General features: G+C 35.2%; 1 protein-coding gene across 3 annotated transcripts in view; it reads right to left on the bottom strand.

The window, feature by feature from the left end:
* Positions 1 to 19,902, bottom strand: part of ADGB (androglobin) — a 111,961-nt gene that overhangs the window by 9,102 nt on the left and 82,957 nt on the right. For all 3 annotated transcript variants that reach the window (XM_072035896.1, XM_027454322.3, XM_027454324.2), the window contains 5 exons: positions 17,831 to 18,018; positions 16,662 to 16,846; positions 10,789 to 10,988; positions 9,506 to 9,617; positions 1,195 to 1,379 (listed from right to left, as the gene is read on the bottom strand). In XM_072035896.1, coding sequence (XP_071891997.1) covers positions 1,195 to 1,379; positions 9,506 to 9,617; positions 10,789 to 10,988; positions 16,662 to 16,846; positions 17,831 to 18,018 — 870 coding nt within the window. The remainder of the gene's footprint in view (positions 1 to 1,194; positions 1,380 to 9,505; positions 9,618 to 10,788; positions 10,989 to 16,661; positions 16,847 to 17,830; positions 18,019 to 19,902) is intronic.

The following is a 19,902-nucleotide window of genomic DNA, read 5'->3' as shown; positions in this document are numbered from 1 at the left end:
AAGCTTCTCCAGAACCATAGGATGCAAGTAGTGCTCAAAGGGTAGGAGTCTATTCTGCTGTCTGACTAATAAATAAAATACAGTGCTGCAAATATTTCTCAAAAGTGTACCATCTCAAGAAGCTTGAAGCCCAAGATTCAGAGGTAGAGATAGGAGCTCAGCTTTTCTTCATGACTAAAGGCAGACATCTTCTTAATCAGCAGGCAGTCTCCTCTTGAAACCTGCATCTATTTTTGTGACGCACTGAAGAGCTCACAAAACCTATCATCCCAGCAGCTGTAGCATACCCCAACACTGGAGCTGAAGGCAGAAATCTGACACAGCCTGGAACTGCATCACATTTATGTGGCTAACTGTCTCAAATGCAGCCACTCTGACTGCTCTGGAAGAAGGGTTAAGGCACTGTTCCTGAACTCAATATGATGAGGTGTGGATATGAATCATAAGGAAGCTTGCTGTGCAATAACTTTATTCAACAAAACAATGTAGTAGAAATTTCTTCACAAAAAAAAAAAAAATGGAGATGTTCTCCCACTGAAATACCACCCATGAGGCAGCCGAAAATGAACAAATGACCAAAAAACAGCGAAGGCAATGCTATTAAAGGAAGACCTGCCAGTTTCTTCTTCACCTTATATTAATCTGTTTGCAATCCATAAAGTCAGTTATTACTTTTAAAACATGCATACAGGTTGGTCAACCACAATACATTCTACCCTACCACAGATGAGAAGAATTTACAAGCAGGTAAGTGATTTTTCTTCCACTGTAAATCTATAAGCTAATAACAATTGTAACATGTAAGAGAGGAACTAACCTAAGGAAAAGACCTATTTTATCTCCCTGAGGGTTCCATGAAAACCAGTACAAGTGACTAATTAGAAATCAAGATGACAAATTAATGGAATTTAATAAAACTTCAGCAGAGACAGAAACTAGATGTTCAAAAGAAACTGCCAGTGGTTGTGTTACACGTAAAGAAATGAGCACATCACATCTCTAAATGGAGGATACCTGTCCTTTACATGTGCAATTCAATCGTTTTTGGGTGTAAAGTAAGAAGTTGGCAAAGCAGGGCATAGAGAAACACAAGAGATACACTAAAAGTACTAGCAATTCTGATCAACAGAACAGAAAATACTTAGCATAAATATTACACTTTCAACAAATCCAAATTCTTAAATTTTTTCTCACCTGACATTCAGGTTGAAATAGAGACACAAGTGATCCCCTATCTTTATTGGACTTGTCCTTTTCTGTCTTCTCAGTTGCTTTCTCTTTTGATTTTCTGTTTGATTTAGGAACACTTGCAGACCTTTGTCCTTCAAGATTACTGAGTGCTGGAAGAAAACTGCGCTCCTCATGTTTTTCACCATGTGCTGTTCACATGTAGTTACGATGCACAGTGAATTGAGGGATACCGTGGTCATCCATAAATGTATTTTCCCCATATAACATACAGGATGGAATAACAGAATAGAACAGCAAGAGGAAAGACAAAGAAAAGCCAAATAATTAGATGATACTGTTAAGTACTATAGTATAATTAATTATTGGAATAAGAAATAAACTGGGGACAAAACAATTTTTAAGAATAGACTTACAAGGTGGTTGTATTCTGACAGCCTTATTTGTTCTAAATGGCACTTAATGGTCATTTTACCAGAGTCCCTGCACTGTTGCCTTGTCAATGGGTCAGTCCAAAAAGGAGATTGCAATCTACAGTATAATAATCTGATTCTTAGTTATTTTATATAGTCTCATACAAATTCTATCAGTGCAATGCACCTGGTAGGTGAGAAGTTCAAAGTAGTCAAAGCCAACATTCTCACTACCTCATATCCCTGTAAACCTGAAAGAGTGGAAGGGAAGAAGCACACACAAACAAAACAGACAAATGAACAATCAAACCACACCCCAAAACGTAAGAAACTTGAAACAAAGAAACATATTTGAGACGATGCATACTAGGGAAAATTAAAACGATAATAATAATGAGAATAGTCAGACAATAGTCAGACAAATTTTTGGATTAGTTATTTAATCTTCACAAGTATGTGCTCATTGTATGACCTGTGTTTGAAGTAAAGATGCTGAGAAATGACATTTGTGACACTTTCATTCTGCACTGTCTTAGCCGGGGGGAGCTATTAACTAGACTTTTTGCATGCCATATTCTTGTTAAAAAATAAAAAAGGATAAATGAATTCTGCAATAGAATACAGATTTAATAGCATTGGAACAAGTCAACTGAAACAAGCTGGACTGGATCCACAACAATATAAGATTAAAGATCAGTGTCTGAAATCTGTCTCACCCTACATTCATAGTGCTTGAAACATTAAAACAATGGCTGAAAACCTAGATTTGATCAATTAAATTAAACAGGCAATTTCTCTTTGAAAAAGAGGAAATTAGTAACTGTTTTAGAGTCTGAAAATAATAACAAGGCACCTTTCACTTAATGCTATGCTTTTCTAATCTCTTTCCATGGAGGGCAAATCAAAGTGCTGCTTGATTTGCTCCAAAGTCCACTAAGATATTCCACTGGCTTTAATGAGCATTGGATCAGATCTGCAATGCTGTGGCTGAGCTTATATGGAAATATAAAATGTAAATTTGAAATGTATACAAGCATATTTATAACATACATGTAGTAACTACACATGCAAATGTAAATAATATTACATATGTATATTAAAATATATATTACGTGTGTTTATGTATAAATTACATTCTATTCTCCTCAAATAATGTATCTCCTTAAATAATGTACAATGGTACCAAAGCGCTAAGCATAAATTGATTCAATGCAAACAAAGCATACGTTAAATAAGGAAATCAAAACTTAAAGCAGTCTCTACAAATATTGAAGCTACTAAAACAACTCCAGAGGAAATGCAAATATAAAACAGTGATAATGTTACTTGAAATTATATCATTACACAAGTGTCTTTCCATTTAATTTCACATTATCATAACATATTAGCACCATAAATCAGACTAGTGCACATGCATTATTCAGTGAATTATTATTTGTTAAAGATAAGTTATTTATTGTTTATGCAAACACCAAGAGACATTCAGTGTTATTAGCTAAATCATATCAGACAAAAAATATCTATTGCATTGGATAACACAAGCTTTGTCTGGATTCTATAAATATTTTACAACTCTGAAATTTCATATTTTGATGTTCTGGACTTAATTACTAACTTCTCAATATATATCATTTGAGCATATGAAATGACAGGGCTAAAATGAGCTATTCTGTTTTAATTTCTAGTGTGGGGTCTTAGGACGGGATTCAGCTGAGCTCTCACAGCTAGCTACCAGTAGACTGTGTTGTCCATGTTCCCTCAGCAGATTTCACTGATTTGGGGATCATCCTCCAGAAATTCCTGGAGTGGGCACTGACTGCAGTCGGGCAATAGAGCTTGCAGTCCACTCAGGCCGTAAGGGAGAATGTGAGTGGCTCCTTGGGGCTTTTCCCAAGGCCAAAACTACACAAATGCTTTGCACTGGGATGCAAAAAGCAGAAAGGCAGAGAGAGAATACAGAAAGTAAAAGGTCATGGCTGAATTTCAGTTGACAAGAGATGCATCAATCATCAGAAACTCTCAGTGGCAGTTATTGTATATGTATGGCGCACAGGAAAGTTTGGGCATCACACCAATTGACAGTGATGACGAACAGCTGGTAGCAACTTTTGAAATTAGCTTCTCTAGAACTTTACAGTCATTTGTCAGAGATTCATTTACTCTAATGCCAGAAGAGACCATAGCGACATCCAGTCTAGAGTCCTGTCTATAACAAGCTGAATAATTACACCAAAGAATTCCTGTCTCAAACTCGTAACTTCTGATTGAGATACAAATACTTTCTTGTATCTCCCACATGCTGTAAGCACTTAGTGGGATTATACAGTAGTTAACAGAAAGGACTGTTACATGTCCCATGAAAGCTTTTAGGTTTAGCTGGAGAATGACTGAGAATCTCAGCTGTTGCTTTTCCCGTCTCTGACTGGACCCTGAAAATGATTCTGGACAGATAGAAATGTCAAGGATCTTTTAAAGTTGGGCTCATCCAGACACTTAAGTTGCAGTAAAGCTGCACCAGAACAGAAGCAAACCACCAATACTGTATGGGGAGGTTAAAGCATGGCTTAGTTGACTACAGGTCTTAAAACTGTAGTGCCATCATGTATTCTCAGTGGTCTATTTTTTTTCATCTGCTTCATCAAACACCAGGGAAGTGATCACTTACTTACTATAGACAGGCAAGATGGGAAAGAGATGAAGAAAGGAAGAAAGGAACATCCTGCTAAACTTCTCACAAAATTCTGCCCTAGAATGAGACAGCAAGTTGTCCTGTGGGAAGACAGAATAAGTGCAAGAAACTTTCGCTGCTCTGGAGGAAAAAAAGGTTATATTCCAAAGGATATTGCCTTTCCTGCCTGGTTTGGGCAATTGATCTCACCCTACTATGCTAGCTTGATAGACAGACTGCTCTAGTTGACAGTTGAAACTGATGAGGTAACTTGGGCTATATCTAAAATATGTGTTGCAGTCAGTATTCAGCCCCCACTGATGATTCAACTTTTGGGTTGCTACAGTTGCACAATAAAACATCTGCTCTTACTGCAACAAAAGTAAAATCTAACACCTCCCGGCATCTTCCCCCTCCTCCCAAAAGTGGCTGAAAATCAAATATACAAAACAAATCTTAAAATATTTTTGCTCACACAATCAACTTAAAATGGTATTGGCAGTTGCAAGATTTCCTTCTAATTTTTTTTTTTCCCTTTTGCATAAGAATCCAGACTTTATGTTTTACAATTTTTCCACTGAAGTCTTGCACCATTAACAGATCCCAGGGAGTAGGAAGAGATGTAGATAAAAATCAATATATATTTTTGGCACTTTCTGATTTCTGTTTACTTGGGTTATCCTGGCTAATGTTTTTTTATTGTTTCACTTGTGCAAAGTTTTATTTAATAAAATATTTTATAAGATGCTATATATATAATATATATATATATTATAAATAATATATGACTATATAAATATGACTATTATTAATAATAGTCATAAATAATAAATATGACTATATATTAGTCATGAAATACCTTTTGCTAACAGTTCTACTTGCAAATATTGTCCAACTTCAGTATTAAGGATTATGAAGAAAGAAAAGAGAAACAACAAAGACAAAGTAAAAAAATCATCACAACACCTGTATGCTGGAAAACTTACTTTCTTCACAAATGTTCCTAACAAGCATTTAATACCAATGAGTAGTATGAGTCTCCTAGTTTAAAAAACTGGTAAATGGTGATACAAAGCAGAAATACTCTTTGCAGTGACGAATGAGCTTTAATACAAAACTAACTCCAGATGGCACTGTTGCCTTACATGAAAAAGCGGTACCTGAAATTGTGATTTGTTGCAGGAATTTTCCACCTGGCTCACTGCAGCTTTCTTAAAAATCATATGGTGAGAAGATGTCTTTTTGGCTAAGCACCAACATTGCTATTATATGAATTGTGTGTTTGACAAGTGGTGCTGGCAGCAAATTAAATTGCTTTAATTTGAAAACTGGTTCACCATCAGAAAAACATTCAGAGATTAAATGTTGTTTACTCCAAAATACCTACCTATACTAAGCACTCTAGTTAAAAATTGCTGTTAATAGGGGTACATAAAATAAATGCTAAGTAGTAAATACAGGAAGTGTTGGTATGTGTTGTTTTTTAAACTGTTGGTGGCTTGGGCAATCTAGTTTTTATTCCATGAGAACACAATCAATTGGTATTCTTATATAAACAGAAACACACAGTTAATCTGAACTGTGAAATAGATTTTGGTTACTTTGAAAGGCATCAATTATTGGAGGACACAGAAATCTCTATTTAAAAAGAACCCAAATAGAAAAATCTCATTAACGCTGGCTGTGACTTGACTCTGTTTGACTATAAATGAGTCAAGGTATCAGCTAAAATGGAGAAGGGAAATTATGACTGAGTACTGCCACTAGGAACTGAACATGATACTATTCAAGTTAATGACAAGTTTCAGTAGTATCAGCTGAAAACTAGCAAAAGAAAGAAAAAAAAAAAGCGAAAAAAAATCAGAGATTGTGACCTCCTTTGACCCACAGTTTTACAGATCATTGTGGCAGTTGTAGGAAAGGATAGACACCAGAAGCATGGCTGGTATGTTAAAAACAAGCTGTAGCCAAGTCAGAAGCTTAACACAATGCAAGAGGATGCAATTTTGTGAACAACAAACTAAGAGGGTAAAATAACTACTGAAATAGCTGTCTGTGAATCCGTCTGTAAGGCACAACCTCTCAAATATTATTGTGTTCACGATACAGTGTAATCTGTCCCATTTTCAACTCAAGCAGATATAACTTTCCATACCAAAAAGTCAGATATCAATCCACATTTCGGAGGCATTAACTCTGAATTTACGAGTTATGAAATTGGTACTTTGTCAGCTGTGGTGGCTAACAAATAATAAATCTACTGTTGTCTAAACCGAAATTGAACGCATGAGTTTACAAGCAGAGGTTGACCTAAAGATATTATAGTGGGAGATGCATTCTACAGATATTGAAACAGTTAATGTGATTTATAAACAAATACAATACATTTTCAATTTGAAACAATTGTCAACAAAGCAACTAGAAAATCGAAATAACAGATTTTCATTTTGGCCTTTTAGTAGAATTTTACATACATGCTGATGCAGTTAGCATTTAGATGGTATCGTGTTTGGCTGTATTAGACAATATAAATCTTGTGCTTTCTTACAACATATTATAAGGTCAATATTACTCTGCAAACATTACTCTAATCATCTTAACAGAAAGATGCCTTCAGACTCTAATCGATGATGAAACTTCATCTTACAGTTTAGTTCTTCCACCAAATATATTATACACATCAGCTAGCAGTATAAATAGTTAGCTTTGAGCCCAGAAAGTACTGCATATATGCAGTGTGGATTTTATTCATTGATGACCTAAACAAAAATTGAAATTTCACTGTTCTAGGGAACTTCTATATCTTGTAGACTGCATGGTGATCTTCATTCAGAGTGACAGATTACTAGATTACAACAGGTGGAACTAATGTGAACTCTTCTAAAAGAAATACAACAAGGAAGTGTAATACATTTCCTTGGTGCCTGTGGGAATGTGGGGTGGAGGCAAAAGAATGCCAGAAACCGAAAGAAATATTCCCTCTGACACAAGATTCAAGTAGTAGCTCCAGAATTAAGACTATAATGGAGGTAAAAAGATGCTAGAAACCTGGTGACAAAAGAAACCTCTAAACAGCATTTTTGAGAGCAAGTTTTCACAAATATTACTGCTGTAGTTATTACTGTGGTAGCTTTAAGCTTTTTGTTTGTAAGAATGCCTCATAAATTATGCTTTGATATTAGACTATTTTGAACTATAGGAGATATTCATAAGCAAATGGACTGATGAATTCACATTTTAAAGAAAAAAAATATATAAAAATCTGTAACATCCCATTTCATTTGTAGCTTCTCTAACCAGTAAGTGCATCTATATAGGGTTAGATTGTCTGATAAAAGCTCATCTGCACACCCGCAAAACAGCTCAGAGAGACAGTGGCAGGAGGGGCAGCGCAGAAAATACCCTGTTGAGCTACTCCCAAATCTCTCCCAGGAGCCATCAGCCCCAAATTCAGGATTTCTGAGGAACACCCTGTCCAGGCTCCTCCCAAGAGCCGTCCAGGCATGGAATCCATGACAATGAGACATGCAGAGCAGCTATCCATATCACCTTTCCCATTTCAGGTGGTTACAGCCTAGGGGTTGAACGCATTACAGGATGTGGGGAAAAAAAGCAGTTTGGTATACTACAGGATTTATCATGGGATGTTTAAGGGAGGAACCAAAATTGGATAAAGGGATGGATTTAGGTGTTTTGGGGAGGAACAAGAGTGGGAAAATAGAGAAAGAGGTTAAAAATTGACAGCTGCATGTCAATAGTTTGTTGTTCAGCACACTTGTCCAAATGTGCCTCGTGCCTGAGCTGTGCAGTCTGTCTTATCTTCTTACTGAATTACTTTCTAACACTTTCCTGAGTTGATACCATGTAAATGTGTACAGATGGGGGTGTAACTGGAGCCAGACCATGGGTCAGAGGGCCCATCTGTCTGCAGTGCAGCAACTAGAGAGTGCTGCTTTGCAAGCAAGCATGTAATTGCTAGATATGATCAAGCTGGACCAGTGAGTGAATAGACAAACTGGGCTGGGAGCAAAGGGGTTCATGGGTCTCTAAGGGCCAGTTCTGGATGCAGGAGGGCCTGTGCATCTCCAGGAAAGAAAGCACAGCTACTGGAACCTGGGATGACCTGGCCAGCTGCATGTGTGCACACTACAGTCTGTACCAGCAACTGGTGTACAGCTGAAGCCTCAAGGGTATGTATTTTCAGATGTCAGCAGCTGGAGAGGCTGGGATCCAGGGACCAGACTAGGTGTATAAGCCCAAGTGCTGGAAAGATCCTACTTATACATGTATAGTCTCACTAGACTTCCATTCTGTCCAGACAGAGAAGGAAGCAGGATAAGGCCATTGGTGCTGCCTGTGTTCACGTGAGCACTCTGAGCACCTGTCCATGATCTATATGGTTGGCCACGTGTATATACATCTATATATGTAGTTTCCATATGTTCTGTGTACACATGCCTGCTGGGAATACAACTTCAGCCTCCCTACTGGTTGGAGCTGGCGACAAGGAGCTACAGCAGCCTCAATCCAGCTGCTGGATCCAGCAAGATGTATTTTCATTTACAATATTTAGGGTTTAAAATATTCAGTATCAGTGGTAAAAGAAGAAAATATGAGACATTTGTATAGCCTCTAAGATACTTACTAATATTCTAAATACTTTTAATATGTGTTGTTTTTTATGTCCCTTAAAAAGAAAAGGGGGGGCGGGGGGTAAGGTTGCAGAATATTTATGCAATTTCTCCATCCCCTTCTTGGCTAGAATACAAAGCATATTCTTGGGACCTGTCCCTGGCTGTACAGAAGTAATACATATCCTGAAAACAGGCCTTCTGTCCTTTCCTGTTAGTGCATTTTCTTAAATTATTAGCAGGCATGCATCTCCATTTTCAGTAGAAACTTCTATATTTGGATTTAGTCTGTCAGGACATTGTGCCACTTCATTGGTCTCTCAGACATGTTTTGGCAACTGTTCTAGAACCCTACCTAAAGTTGAGCTCTAAGAAGCTCAGGTAACCTCTGATTTCTTTTTTGAATTTTTGATCATTTTTGAATTGAAGGTATGGAATCACACAACTAAACTCCAGTTCTATAAACCTCAGAACAAAGAGATTATTGCTTAATTATTTCACTCAAACAGTGAATAAAAGAAATATATGGTCTAGGCTTTTAGCAATATACATTAAAAAAAAATCAGTAACATAAAGCATCTGAGTATGTATTAAGGGTGACGTACCTTTGATTTCATTTTTCTCCATTTCTTTCACTGTCTGAACAAACAGCAACTGACTCTCTGTAAGTGACCAACTATTATATAACACTAATGCCTGTATGATATACTTGTGACACTGTGAAAGAAAATGCAATATGTTAACATGCTGAGGACATAACTACAGAAAGTATTTAAAAACCCTGTAGGTTAGTAAAGTAGCAGCCATTGAACTCAGCAAATGAAACACATGATTAATTTACAAGCCTGCACATTACAGTATTCACAAGAAGCTTAAAAAATTAGTGTTAATTCCACAGATTTTATTTTAATTCCTGTGAAATTAAACAATTACTCATGTGTTTAATGAACTGAAACTAAATTGGACTATACAATAAGGAGCTACATTCCATTAAATCTTCCATGTTACTTTCCTGTGTATGCCATGTGCTAAGACAAAGAATTCTCTTTCATTTTAAGACCTACTACAGAGCTTTGAGCACTAATACCAGCATTCAATAATATCACAAAGTGAGGTAGAGATGGCTGGGTAAGTGGGTTGTCTGAAACATTTTTTACACTGAACAGGAAATGATCCCAATACTTTTAAAAAATTGTTTTCCAACTCTTAAAGCCAGTATTTAGTCAAAGAAAAAATACTGGAAATTAGTTATCAATGATTTATTTTTCTTATAATATTCTGTTGCAATTGAACTCAATTATCAGGAAGAAACCATAGAGAAACATGGAAACAGAGAAACAAGCAATGCTAAAACAAAATATTATTTTCTAAGAAACTAATACTAGGTAAAGTTAAGAGAAATTCACAATTTTGACATCCCTCTCTAAGCAACTCTAGGCTGAAGAAGCATGTGTGTGTGTTACTAAAGCATTCAGCTGACTGGCAATTGGTGCTTCTGCAGCAGAATTAATAAAGCTGGCCTTTTCTTACATTACATGTCAAAGAAAAGTCGCATTGAAACATCAGAAGTTTAACTTGTTACTGGTATTTTTTTGTCTCTTAGCTGCAAGCCATGTTATATTTGAATTTAACTTGGTATGTGAAGAATGCCTGAGGACTAAATACATCTACCTCCTTGATTTGAAAACAAAAATGACCCCTTGTTAGTTGGTTATTCATATAGGTACATTATCCTTTCTCCACAGGCTCACTCAGAATCTAACAACAATCTTAATTTTGGTTTCCTCATTCATGCCTCAGGATATCAGATCTCCACATGCACTAAAAGAATTATCAATACCTCTTCACTGAATTCCCCACTAAATTCCAGTAATTTGAAATCTCTTACTTGTTGTGGGCTTCCATGATTATTTTCAAAGTTTTCCAAGAGGAGGGATTCTTCTTCTAATGTATATAAACCTTCTTTTAAAGGTCCCAGCTTGAAAGAAGCTTTGGTATCCTTTGGAGTTGAAATATGACCTTTTTTTTTGAATGCACCAGTTTCTGAATCCTTCTTTGTAATGCTTTGAATAATCTGGGTTTTACTTCCTGCAAGATGATTAGAAATGTAAGTGTTAATTTCCAGAAGTTCTGTGAACTATTAGTATAAAGTAAACAGATGCCACCAGAAACTATACAAAGAATTACTACTATAGTCAATTTTCTCATGCTGCATTGTGATCATAAGGTTCTAATTAAAGTTATGCTTGTTATCCTGATTTCATTCTTCATACAAACCACAAACCCCTTCATAGTAAGAAATTTGAAAGACTGTATAACCAACTGTTCTTACTCTTTATAAAAAAAGCTTATAATTTGTTTCCCTCCAAAATCCACACTCCTCTCCAACACTAACCATCACAGCACTGTGCTATATATTACATAATATGGATAGCCTCATACTCTATTTAATGGATACCCAATTAACCTAATTTAATAAATTGTGTAAATTTGCAGAAGGAGGGGAGGGATGCATTTGCCACAGTTTTGGCAACTGCTATCCTTACAGAAGTCTCTTACATCAACCTGGCACAAAGGTCATAGATGACAGCTCAAACAAAGCCAATCTTGAAAAGATGTATAGAACTATTTGTAATCTATCTTTTATAAAGTTATATCCTGATCTCTTACAGGAGGTATTGATGTGGGAAAACTGTGAAACCGGGAATGTGCTAAATAAAGGCTATAACAGAAGTATTAGTCCAGAAAATTTAAACCTGTGCACATTCACACAAAATTAAAATCTTTCAAAAGGGAAGTGTGCAAGAGTAGGTAACTCTTTCTCAGGCTAAAGAACTCAAGACTACTGTGGGATTTATGTAAAATTTGTACCCACCTCTTGTGACAGATGGAAGAAAAATATAACCCTAGGAATTCTGAATGCAGGTGAAAATGAATAACACTAGCTTAATACTCAATCTGATATTCTAAAAAGCCATATACAGAGACATATACAGAGAAATCTTATTGTTATATATACTCTCATGTTTGTTTTTGTTTTATCCTCCCATAACTTTAGTCTGTGTTTTCAAATGTGTAATCTCAGAGAAAGATCTCAGAGAAAGTATTCTTTTCTACTGTAAAGAAACAATCCCGACTGCAAATGGAAGAATAATTCTGCATACAGACTTTTTCCAATTGGATAACTTGCCTTGAAGTTACCATTCACAATATTTGTATAAACATTTCTAATAAGGAATGATCTTCAATGCCCGCTTGAGCGCTGGCATTAAGCAATAGTGCAAAGAATTTACCAAAAGGTAGCTTTAAAGTAGCGAAGCCAAATAAATGTACTCCTTGTAGTCAACAGAGGTGAGCTCCTCTGCAGCGAGTGGTTTCTAAGTTTTAGGAGCTCTGCAGCTGTCCTCTGGAGAAGCCTACCTCTAAGTGTTATGGTAAATGGGATTCAAGGGAGGTGATATTCTTTAGGCTGTAATTAACTTTCAGGAATGCCTCAATGTCCTCTTCTTTTCACTCTCCTAAACCTGAAGAGCGTAAGCATTCAATAATTCTATGATAGTTTGCCAAGGGAATGATCCTACCATAACGATAACTCAGTTTAGAATGATGTAATCCTACATGAGACCACATGCTGGCCGGAAAATTCCCTGAAAAGCATACACAAGCAAAATAACACTTCTAGCCTTTGTCACCAGGTGGTGCTGTTACATCAAATTAATTTTCCTCTTGCATACCTATCTGTTCATCTCGGTTTTTGTAAGCAAACTTCTGACTAAAAGGAACTCACACCTACCTTGATTAGGCAGTGCCTTCTGGATTTTTTTTTCTTTCTCTCTCTCTTTCTCTCTCTCTCTCTTTTTTTTTTTTTTTTTTTTTTTTAAGAGAACAAGTGGATACCAATAGTATGAATCTCGTATTGTACATCCATTGTACGAATCCCTACCTGAATTTCTCATCATTATGTATGGAGGTTCCAATTCTGTTATTGTACAGGGCATAATTTCCTAAAACTTCTGGCAACAGTAAAGAAACATGCTTTTAGAGTGCTATAAATTGCACCTACACACACTCAGCAGGTTGGGTAATGTGATGTTGTCACACTTTTTATACTGTGTACATTTCATAATCTTTTTGTTTGTTTGTTCTGATTATCTGAAAGACTTGGAACATTTTCACAACAGGTGGACTTTGTGATATATAGAATGCCTATATTTTGGAAGAGAACTTCAATGTTAAAGCACATGGTGTAGTATTGTAAAAATAATAATAAAAATCAGCAAATAGTCACTACCTCACAGTTTCTCCTTCCAAATGATGCATCTCTGCATACTCACACACACTTAAATGGCATCATAATATTAATTTCACTTTCAAATACATTATAAAAACATGCAAAAATAGAATTCATTAAAAGAAAATAAATCATTACTACTTTTTTCCAGTTAGAATTCAGTGGCTCCACTTCTGAATATGAACATGAAATGACAACACTCCTATTTTCAAGCATGTTACTGTAACTGAATCTCTTAGTCTTATGTGCTGAAATAAAAGCCTAATGTGCGTGTATTATTTCTGAGGATATTTTGAAAAGTTCCTCCTGTCTATCTCCCCTGCTTGCAGTGGCAAAGACAAGATGTCCCCGTTAGTTATTCTGCTCCATCCTCTCCCTTCCCACATCAGCTGGAACCCATTTCTCTTCTTTCTTCTGATAGTGCCTTTCAAATTATTCCAGTCTTCAGACTATGATCTTTGTCAACAAGCTGGTTTTCTGAAGGAATTTTTTTCTTCATGTTACTGAGGGTAACTTGGCAATTTATTTCAAGTATTTGTACTGTTAATCCTAATCTCAGCTATCCTGTGCCTTTCCTACTTTTTTCACCAGTTTACTGTTAAATTTACTAATCCATTCCCACATCCAAAAACAGTAATCAAAAGCAACCATTGATTACCATGGTAATTCAGTCAGAGTAACATGGTGGTTTCTCCGTGACTTCTTTTAAATACTTACTTTGTCATCTGATTAATTACATTTTAAGAGCATATTCGCTGTTGCATTTAATTTCACTTTAATGGAAATAGCAAGATGCGTGTTTCATAAACATGAAGAAATTACTTAATTTTCCCATGAAGCATTGGAAATTTAGATTTTTATTTTTTTTCCTAAAGCATCAAGTTGCAAAACTACACAGTTCAAAATAGTGAAGATGAACACATGAAATACAATGCTATTTTGGGCTTTAGCAAAGCAATAATCTGGTATCTGTACATTTTGTCTTTGCCTTAGGATCTGAATATGCTCAAACAGGCAGAAACTGATTGATTTACAGAGGATTCATTGTTTAAAATTCTTCATAAAAGGACTTAAGAATTTAATCTTACAATGCTGGTTCATAGTGGTGTACATGGAGAGTACAGTAGCTGACCTGAGTGCTTATAAGCAATTGCTTTATTTAAGTGAATTTGTAATGCTTATGAAGATTACAAGATTTTGAAGATTTTCAAAATGAAAACTATAGATGTAGTGGAAAATTCAAAATATGACACAATATTACTAGTAAAATTGATAGTCTTAATAAGTGAAGTGTATATAAAACTAAAACAAATGAAGATTAGGCAAAAAAAAATATGTCACAACAGTGACTGATCTCAAATCTGCTAGATACAATAAATGTAGCAGAAACATGTAGAACATGCATCATTTACATTAAAAATGACCAAAGTATTGCAGGGACAATTGTAGAAAATACACCTAAGAATCACATATCTCATTAAGTTGTATTTATTGGTTCTGAACAGAAAAATTAAGCACCACTTAGAACTCAAATGTCAATCAACTGGCCGAACATAATTTTAGATGACAAAACCTTTCAATACAGTTTCTTTTCTAGCTTCTTGAATGCCCCAGCCCTAATGTTATCAAACCATAAAAATGCCAGTAACAAACAGCTGTTATCTGATCATAGCTCTTGAACACTGAGTTTGGCAAAACTTAAACTTCTGAAAGCCTGGAACTGAAGCATTAAAGCAGACACCTAGATAAGCTAACTACGCTCTCTAGAGTGTGCAGGAAGTTGTCTTGCTCCACCATAGGCCTGAAAACAAAGCATTACTATAATCTCAAACTGAAGGTTGTCTCTATTCAGTCTGGTTGGAAATGAGTACCTGCTCAGTTGTACATAATATCCAAGAATACTGGATTAATTTTGCATCATGAAGAAAAAAGGGAAGGAAAAAAAAATACAACGCATGAGACTGCCCCTATCACAGGACCAGTGAATGACTGAGACTGAAAGAAACCTCTGGAAATTATCCATTTCAAATCCCCTTCTCAAAGCAGGGTCAGGTGGCTCATAGCCACTTCCAACTGTGGTTAGATTACTGTGGTTGGAGACTCCAAATCATCTCTGAGCAACCTGTTCCAATCTTTGACTGCTCTAAGAGTAAAAACAAACAAACAAAAACTTTTATAATGCTTACTTTTACATTTCTATATTCCAGTTTGTGCCCGCTGCCTCTTTTCTTGTGAATGGGCATCACTAGAGAAGAGCCTAGCTTACTTTCTTTCTCTCCCTGTCCCCTACACCAGGTATTTATATGCTGCCAACTTTGGACACAGAGTATATATTCACAATGTTGGTTTGCTGGATTGCACAGAGTCAGTTTTAATTAATGTCCTCTGGATTTATATTAGGTACAATCACTAGTTCCAAAGCATTTGATCAAATATGTGAATTTTAACATACTTATGAAAGATGACCTTTGAACACAGACCAGTTCTCACCATGAACAAGAGCCAAGTTGACAAGACTGCAATATAATGAACAACAATAAAATTTAATTGGAAAAAAAATAAATAAATAAAAGAAAGTACACCTTTAGTGAATAAACTTCTCAGATTCAAATTTTCAGGCAAAAAATGAGCGGAATGGTGGGTGTTTATTTCAAATAAATTTGGGCTAAAAGAAATTTTGTTTAAATTCATATGCTCCCATAAGGGATAACTTCCTCAGTATCTCACTTGCTGTCATAAAGTGTTGACAATATGAACCTTTAATAAATTTGAAAGTCTTGAGCAAGTAGCTTTTCCTTCAGTGACTTCCATTTCCATGATGAACATTATGTAGCTGCTGTAGAGGCAGAGTCAAAACCAGACAGTATTTATCCTTAAGAAAATCTCATTTATTCTTTTTGTTTGTACTCTGGCTTATATGGTGGATAAGCCAATAACATGTGTTTCTGCTAAAAGGAGTAATGCTTAAGATGGTGCACTCAAATGATAGGGTTCAGTATAATCTATGAATATTCCACCATGAGCTGTAACTTGGGCAACATTTTTTTTTTAAACAAAAACAAAACATTGACCTTGAAGATCAAACAAATAAAGGCAAGATCTTGAAAAAAATGTATATTTGCATTCTCTAGGACAAGGAAAACATATGCATGAAATTTTCAGAACTGAGAAACTACTTCAATTATTCAGTCAACTCTACTTAGTTACAAAATAAGACCAATCCCCAGAAGAATAAAATAAGGATGGGCATCTTATTTCAATCAATTGTTTTGGTATCTCTCCTCGTTGCTGAGGGACAAGGATTCCTATCCATTGCTCAAGAATACAGTTGATTTCACTCAATCACAAAGCCACTAGGGATTTCATGAAAAAGTGGTGGAAAATTCTATTTTCTGTGGTTATCTAAAGTTACTGTAAAAATATATATGCCATAGTGAATAAAACCATCAAATACTGAATACAATACTCACCATTGGAACTCAAATGTGTTTCATTACTCAAGAAATTAAAAGCAGGAATGACTGCATGGCCCTTTCCAGTGACACTCACAATTTCTTCCTCATTATCTAGGACTTGTAGTTTAAAGAACACATCTGATTTAGAGGTTTGTACTTGCACTGTGGTAATATGTGGTGCTGTGACTTTTACTGAATACCTAAAAAAGAAAAAAAAAATGACACAGCAACATGACCAACAGTCCCAGATCTTTTTTTGAAAAATACCTGAATGTTGTTCTGTGCTGGAGACAAGCATTTAAAACTGAACTTGTAGCTAACTGTTTTCCTAGAATCTGATAGGCTAAAATTCTTGTACTGTAGTTTAGTGCAGTGAATCCATAATCAATACAAGTGTGGATGGCTGCAAAAAATGGGGTGGTCTTGCCATTTATTTTTTATACTACCTTATAAAATGTCCAGATACACATTCTCCCTCCTACTGTACTAGAATTTATTTAAAAATACAGTTAGGCAGATGAGGGAACTGTTTTAATTAAAAAGTAACCCAGCAAAAGAATAAAAACACAAACAAATAACAACAAACAGCCCTCTAATTAATAATAATAATTAAAAAAAAAAAACACAATTAAGAAAAACTAAATAATGATGCTCTGATTGAATATGTTCTCTTAAAGCAATCTACATGCTCCTCTAAAGCGTGTAGAAACTCTTCTACCAGCACTGCAAGATGGAAATTGATCAGATGAATCAGAAAACAGTGTTGTGTTTCTGAATTTTATTTCTAGCTTTGTTTGACAAGCTGAAAAATATACCAAACTTTATGCCTCCTCCCCACTTGCAAAATCTTAATTTTAATGCATGTTTAATCCCCAAAAGTAACGTGGAATGATATATGGATAAGATTTCAAGATTGAGCCTAGAGAAATGCAGAATACTGTTACTACAATCTTGGAACTATAGTCTGTGTACTTCATACCTGTTCTTCATTAATCAGTTGCAATATTTCAGAAAACACTTCCATTTATGATCTGTTAAAGTTGGTATTGAGTATTGATGGACCATAAAATTGAGATGCTTGTTTTAACACCTTCCTATTCTAAGAATGAGGAAAGAAGATACTTTTCTATCACAGATAGTCCATGTAAAAGGCAGAATGTAATCATTCTTCTCTCAATATTTACCTGAACATTATATGCTTGTCATTGGGTATGTAATATTCCTTAATTTCTTTAGTAGAAAAGATGTTATTTACAGCCTCACGAGAGAGGAACGGGAGTGGACTATGAGAACCGATGAGCCGGAGCCTCCATCTTCCAGCTGCCATGGACAGGTCACCAGTACGTGCTTCAGCCATAAACGTATATCCTTTCTGAAGAGGGAAAACAAGCCATTTTACTTATTACAGTAACGAAAATGCAGTCTATGACTACTTGGAGCACACCGTTTGTGTTAGGCTTATTAGAGTAATAAGATGTGCTTCATAAGCAATAATCTTATTGCTTTATTGTAGTCTAACTAAGCATCTCTTATTACGGGAATTTATACTTGGCAAAAAGTTATAAAGCAAGTCAAATACAATATCATCTAACTTCAAACTTGGTCTTATTTTTGGGGAGGGACATGATCAACAACAGAACAAACTATACCAGACCTACACTGCTCTATTGCTGGGGAAATGTCATAGAGTTTCACTTCTCAAAGATATTCTCCAGAAACTAGGCTTTAGGGACAGTTTGCATTAAAGTAATTACCATACTTAGTTGTTGCCATAAGACAAGACAATGCATAGTGTTAGTGTAAAATAAAATAAAAATCCTTGGAAAACTTTCTAGTTGCCCTAAGAGAGCAAAACTTTCAGTTTGCTAGTGTACCTATGGAAGGTGAAAAAGAATAATTACTGAAAGACAAATGTAGACTGTAAAACTGTGTTAGAGGTAGTAAGACTTGAGTTAAGAAACTCCTGATGACAATCAAGAAGAAATAGAAAGTAGTACATGAGAATCAAAAAGAATAGTCAAAGAAGTTTGTGAAAAAAAAAGTGAGAAAACAAAAGATACATACACAAATGATGAAGTACAGACTCTTGTGAACAACACAAGCATAGGAGGAATTTTAAATTAATTATTTACATTCTTAAAGTGGTAATTATTTCTTATAATACACAACATAAATTACAGCATCTTTAATTAGACATAAATGATAAATAAATATTTTAAGTAGAAATACTATAATTTAAAAAATAAACAAAAAAATAAAAGATTCTGGTCCAGCATCAACAAGTTTGGCAAACTTAATTTTGAAATTATTAATCAATATCATCTATAAATTTTGAATAAAAGGAGAAAAAAAGCTTAGTTTGTACTATTGATAAGAGCATTCTTCAAACTACTTGACTTCTTAGATTTCTTGTTTCTTTTCTTGCTGCTATGAGAGGTTCTCATATAACATCCTGGCTCTGCAGTTGTTTATGTTTTCCAGCTGTCTTGAACTGTTCAAACAATTAGGACTCTTTTTATTGTTCTTGTTTTTATTTCTCATTAGAACTATGCCAAATGACTCAAATCATTTGAGACTGCTCCATAGAACAATACCCTTTTTTTTCCACTTCTGAACTAACTATTTTAAAAGCTCTTTTTTTTTTTTTTTTAATTAAATGATTCCCTGCTGCTTAAATCAATTCCCACTGTAGTCAGTGAGAAGCAACTATCAAACTCAAAAGGAATAAAGTGAAAAATCAGTTGAACACTTTTGAAATTCTATCCTTAGTGATTTATTTCCCAACTGCAAACTCTCAGCACTTGGACTTGATATCATCACTCCTTTTCTAATCATCAATAAAGAGGGCTGACTTCAACTCAGATTGGCACATATCACTTCTGAGAGGCATATTGATAAGGAAGAATATTTCACATGAGCTTGTCAAATTCAAACTGACTTGCTCCTTTATTTACTCCAGAATATTAACCATAAAAGCAATTACAAGGTATAAGATATTCCCCCTCTCAAGTGGGGTGGAATAAGACAAGGAAGAAAGGAAGAGCTATTTTGGAGAAGAGGAAAAGAGACTGTGACTTCTACCAAGGCTAAGATACAAGAGTTGAATTCTTTCCAGAAAAAAAAAAAAAAAAAAAAAAAAAGCATTACTCCATTAATACATGACTGTAATGTGACTTGAAAAGTTGATGCATTCTCTTTTTAATGCTATGTTGAGGAGAATATGAAATTTCACATTTTGTTTAAAAGAATTGCTAAA

This window comes from Anas platyrhynchos, chromosome 3, assembly GCF_047663525.1.
Source record: "Anas platyrhynchos isolate ZD024472 breed Pekin duck chromosome 3, IASCAAS_PekinDuck_T2T, whole genome shotgun sequence".
NCBI lineage: Eukaryota > Metazoa > Chordata > Aves > Anseriformes > Anatidae > Anas > Anas platyrhynchos.
The sequence above is the reverse complement of the archived record's forward strand: the minus strand, read 5'-3'. Positions and strand labels throughout refer to the sequence as shown.